This window comes from Echeneis naucrates, chromosome 11, assembly GCF_900963305.1.
Source record: "Echeneis naucrates chromosome 11, fEcheNa1.1, whole genome shotgun sequence".
Taxonomy (NCBI): domain Eukaryota; kingdom Metazoa; phylum Chordata; class Actinopteri; order Carangiformes; family Echeneidae; genus Echeneis; species Echeneis naucrates.
The window spans coordinates 16,555,370-16,560,913 of NC_042521.1; the positions used below are offsets into that span (position 1 = coordinate 16,555,370).

General features: G+C 45.7%; 1 protein-coding gene across 1 annotated transcript; it reads left to right on the plus strand.

Moving 5' to 3' along the window:
* Window positions 1-743: 743 nt before the first annotated feature.
* On the plus strand, window positions 744-3,632 carry tpbg1b (trophoblast glycoprotein 1b). Its single transcript, XM_029514428.1, has 2 exons — window positions 744-1,217; window positions 1,452-3,632. Exons 1-2 carry the CDS (start codon window positions 964-966, stop codon window positions 2,299-2,301), a joined length of 1,104 nt encoding a protein of 367 aa, XP_029370288.1. The 5' UTR covers window positions 744-963; the 3' UTR covers window positions 2,302-3,632.
* Window positions 3,633-5,544: the final 1,912 nt, after the last annotated feature.

Below are 5,544 nucleotides of genomic sequence, written 5' to 3' on the forward strand. Positions count from 1 at the left end.
ACTCTGAATGTGTTTATGACGTACAGCTATAATACCAATAAAGATGTTTATTATTGTAGAAATTTGTGGGAGTTTTTTTTCCCCCCCACTTTCACTTAAATTGAATTTCCGTCCTTGAATTATGAAGACTGTGTTTCATCAGGCCGTCAGCAGGAGGGATGATGTTAGGATTTCAAGGCTCTCTGGGCCATGACAGGCAGAGTTCCCTCCTCCTCTGTGAGTTCCTATAAACACACTCTAAAGTGATTCCTGTAATAATCATTATCGTCGCTCAGAATAAACATTGAGGGAGGAAAAGCCGCCGCATGCTTTGATACTGCACTACCAAGTCTCACTCAGAGGCCATTATCCTGAGGAGCATCATGGTATTCAAGTGGGGGGGATCAAAGAGTCTGTAATATGCCCGACCCCTCCCCCACTTCACCGTACCACCTAGGGTAGATGGGAATGACCTGGGACAGCAGACTCCCTCATCAAAGTATTTCATAGCACTATAGTATTCATCGAATAATACACGGACTGACGTCATTGGCAGAAAACATGGTTGGTAACTGACTTGGACGATTTTTTTTTTTTTCACTGTCTAAATCTGTGTGGTTGTTCAGTGTGATGGTGGCTGAGTATATGCGAAACAGAAGGAACGCCACTTCAGGCCGGCCGGCAGGAGGGAAGCCCCTCCCCGCAGATCATCGCTGCCTTTAACTTCATTGTTAGAGAAGCAGCGACGCCCCGCTCTGCCTCGGAGAAGGATCAAGCACCCCCCTCTGATCGGCGCGACCCCTGCCTCCTGTTCTCATGGAAATCAGAGCCTGCCTCCCGGACACACTTTCCGCACACATGCAAAGTTGAAGCGCATTCCCAGCCGGGACCGCAGAGGACGATGACGCCTCGGAGGAGCTGATCGCCCCGGTCCTGCTGCCCGCTGCCCGCTGTCTGCTCTCCACTCTCGGAACTCCTTCCACCATGCTGAACTCTGCGCGGTGCATCGCGATCTGTGCGCTCCTCTGCTGCGTTCACGCATCCTGCCCTCCTCGCTGCGAGTGCTCAGAAGCGGCTCACACCGTCAAGTGCGTCTCCAAAGACCTGCGGACTGTCCCGGCCGGGATCCCGGGCTACACCCGAAATCTCTTTATAACTGGGAATCAGATCAGTCGGATCGGCCCGGATTCTTTCAAAGGTCTGGATAACGTGACCAACTTGTCTCTGAGTAATAACAGGTAAGGCTGTCCTGGACTCTCTTTTGTCTTTATTATAATGCAAATCGAACTCCGTAAGTCTAATTATTACTATAACACACTCAGTCTCTACTCTGGCCATTTTATGGAACATACAAGTTATATGGTCCACTAAAGATATACTGTCAGTTGTGTGTCCGTTTTGTTGCACGGTCATATTGAATGTAGTTGTAGTAGAAGTAGATTCAATTTCACTGACATCTCTTGGATTTCCAGAATTTCCGAGGTGGAGTCCCACACGTTTGCTGGTCTCCGCAGCCTTCGCTCCCTGGATCTGAGTAACAACCAGCTGGTAGTCATTCACCCCGAGGCCTTCACTGTCCTGAACCAGTCCCTACGGGAGCTCAACCTGAGCCGGGCCCTCTACAACGACTCATCTGTGATGGACTTGGCCACGTCCTTACGCTGGAGCTCCCTGGGGTCTCTGCAGGGACTGGACCTGTCCCACAACAGCCTGATCTATTTGCCCTCACGCATCTTCTCCCACCTGACCAGCCTGAGACGGCTCCAGCTCTCCAACAACTCCCTGGTAGTCATCCACAACTCCACCTTCTCGGGACTGGAGCACCTGGAAGAGCTCGACCTGACTCTCAATGCCCTCAAGACGGTGCCTGAGGAAGGCCTGCGAGAGCTGGACTCCCTGCCGGGAGCTGCTTTTCTGCTGGGGGAGAATCCCTTCACATGCACATGTGGGATTGAACCTTTCGCTTTGTGGCTCAACAGATCACAGGGACGCATTAAAAACAGTGAGGGGCTGGTGTGCGCCTTCCCGGCCAGCATGAGGAACACATCCATGCTCGCCGTCAGTACGTTGACTCTGGGATGCCACCAGAGGGACGCTGGGGCAGACCTTGCTCTGCAGACCTCTTACGTCTTCCTGGGTGTCGTCCTGGGCTTCGTCGGCCTCATCTTCTTATTTGTACTTTATCTCAACCGCAAGGGGATCAAGAAGCGGATCTATGACATGCGGGACGCCTGCAGGGAGGTTTGGGAGGGGTACCACTACCGCTTCGAGATCGACTCCGACCCCAGGTTATCACAGGTGTCCTCGAGCGCTGACGTGTGACAGGACTATCACGTTGTGTTCTTTCTTATGACTTTTCTAATACATTTATCAGTAGAAAACATGTAAAAATTGTACAGATTTGTCTGTAAATATATAAATACAGTAGTGTCAACCTTTTAGCCTTGTTGATTAAAGCATGCACTGCCCTTCCTCACTGCACAACTAAGACACCTCCTACTACAAATTGTTTTGGATTTCTATGCTTGAACAGACACTAATGCTATGAATGGAGTTATTTCTCACGTCCTTGCCTGCTCTTTATATTGAAACTAAAGCAACAGTAAGTGCCTGGAGTGAGCTTGGTAATGTTTACTGATCTTTTCGGTGATCTGGACCGAGCTCACTTTGATTCAGTGCTTGGTGTCCGATGTCATAATGAACTTGTTTAAAAAAAGGCAACAAAACATTGCAATAAAACCCTGACACTACATAAATGAACCTCGGGGAATTGAAAGCACAATCATTTATTCATCTTTGAACCATTGCAAGCCCATTGGTCCCATCTTCCTTCAGCCCCAGGGTGCAAGGGAGGAATTAAGCCACCAAAAAGCTTCACTAAAGCTCCCCTGAAAATCACCCCTCTGCATTTCTCTGGCTGTTGGATTGGAGAGGGGTGACAGCGGAAATCTCCTAGCCCTCCTCTTTTTTTTTTTTTTTCATGAAACGTTGCTTTGTTTTAACTCCTTGAGTTTTTTTTATTGTCAAAATGATGAGAACCAGTCCTGGGCTGAGGCTGCTGAAAGCAATCTCCCTCCCTCCTTAAAGACAACTGGCGCACTGGAGGCACTTTGAAGGAAAACTCTCTCTGACTCTCCACATTTTTCTGTTTAGTGAATTTTTTTTTCCAATGATAAGATACAGATGATTCTGAAACACCAGCGACATTGTTTGATTCAGCAGCTTACTCCAATCTGTTGTACGGCCTGCTTTTCCTCTACCTTTACAGTTGGACTCTTTTTGAAATGCTTCTCTTCTAACATTTGCCATGCATGTTTTAAACTGAATGAATCTCCAACAAAACATTTTCATGTACAATTAATTTAATCCCCAATTGTGGAAATGGCCACATGACAAAAACAATTCACTTTGGCCTTTTGATGCTGCAGACAGGGGTATGGCAGGCTGCCATTCCCCAGAGTGTTTATTGCTCATATTTTTTGCTATCTAGGTAGTTGAACGTGAGGAAAGGAGCCAAGGGGATAAATTTAAACAGCCCCCCATTGTTCAAAGCCAAAGCAGCATCTTCTTGCCATCAAGATGTCCTCCTCTGATAGTAGTCCAGAAAATTGCTGTAACACAGAGAACATCCTACCGCATGTGGAATGACAAAATAAAAGTTTAGAAACTCATGATCTCTGTCGACTTATTGAGCAGAAATGTAATCTTGCATGATGTGCAAAGAGCTGAGATGAAAGTGAAGCCCGGGCTAAACTGGAGGGTATCACTCTTCTGAGCTGCAGAGCCACATTAAACTGGGCATTTACTCGCCAATGAGATAACAATTGAGGCTCGCATGCTGACACAAAGGGCAGCTCAGATGGTGAGATGACTCAAATGAGCTTTTTCATCTGGCGCAGAAAGAGGCCTTGTTATAGTCATTTTCTCTGCTTTTTCACAGACAGGCACTATGTTGCAGCGTAATAGGATTCACTCATGATGACAAAGTTCAGTGCTTTTATCCAGCTCTCGTCAAAGTTCCATTATTCTTAATAATATTTGTCTGAGGGAGAAAACCAAGGAGAAATTCTCACCCGCTATTACACAGTGTGTCACGACCGGGACCGGCCACGGGTTATTGGTGTCAATTGGTGGAGCAGAAAGAAGAAAGATTGCTCTCCGGATGGCATTACTTCCGTTTCCTCTCATTAGGATCTGCACCCTTCTGTTTTTTATGAGCCTGGTTGAAAAATATATGGTCTCCTTGGTATAGGCTATGCAAAATTATCTCAGCACGAATGCAATGAACAGAGAGGAACCCTGCAAATACATCCAGACGTTCTCCATTACTAACTGCAAAGGAGAGGCTTGTTAAAAACAGAGAAATTGCTCCAATTACCATGTTCTTTCAAACCTCTGTAAATTGCATATCCAATGAAAAGATCACATCTCTATTTCAGTTTTGCTTCCTACATGTTTCCCCAAGCTGTTCGTTAAATCCTTGAGGTTCCTATAGAGGAAGCAGTTGAGAAAACATTAACAGCTTCATGTTGCTGTATTCTTTGCATCATGTGGGTTCTTTTTTGCTTTTGTTTTTTGCTTGCTTTTTTGTAAGATACATATTTAAAACATTTCTTTCCAGTTTTAATGTGTTCCTGTACAGTACGTCCCTCTTTATTTTATGTTCCTGCTGTCTCTAGGAACATCTTGGCGCCATTACATGGGTTTAATGGCCATGATAGGGAATATGCCTTAAAAGTGAACACCACATCTGTGAGGAATTGAACGCATTAAATAAGAGACCACAACAGTCAGCAGCATGACGACAGAGACAAAGTGGCACCCCCCTGCACTGGCACGGTATGACAAATGCAGCTGTGTGTCACTCAGCCAAGGACGCATGTCATCATTTACATTTACCATCAGTAAATACTTCAGTCATCTGATACACTTGGCCTACATTTGGCTGCACACTGTTAAAACCAAACCTAGAACAGAACAGAACAGTGACTCCCAAGTCCAGCCGAGCCTCTGTGTGCTTTTGTGAATAATGAACTTATTTGGGAAATCAATGGATTTGTTGACGCAACTCCCTGTGCATCACCAATGCATCACATCCAACCAGTCAGCTCTTCGGAGGTGACAGTTGAGCCACAGAAGTGGTTCCAGTGGGGTATAACCCATTGTTCTGCTGCTTATTTGATCAATGTGACTGTTATGTAAGCATAAAGGAGTTGGTACAGCTGGCCCAACTGCCCATTAAGTGGCCTTCCATTTATCACTTTTATGAAGGCCTGGAGCAAACACACCAGCACACTATATGAGTACACACACAAACCTGAAGCGGAGTTTCGATTACCTCTGCCACTGAAGTCTTCACCTGTGTCAACAGGACACACAAATTCTGCAGGCTTCGCTCCAACTTGCTGAAATGAGTCAATTTAGTTCAAATCGAAATAGGATTTTGACGATTTATTTAATCACTTACATAAACATTGCAACATTTTCTATATTCTTGTGTTTCACGGAAATCATTTAACAGTGTGGAGCTCTATGACTGTACAGTCTACATAATAATCTGAACCT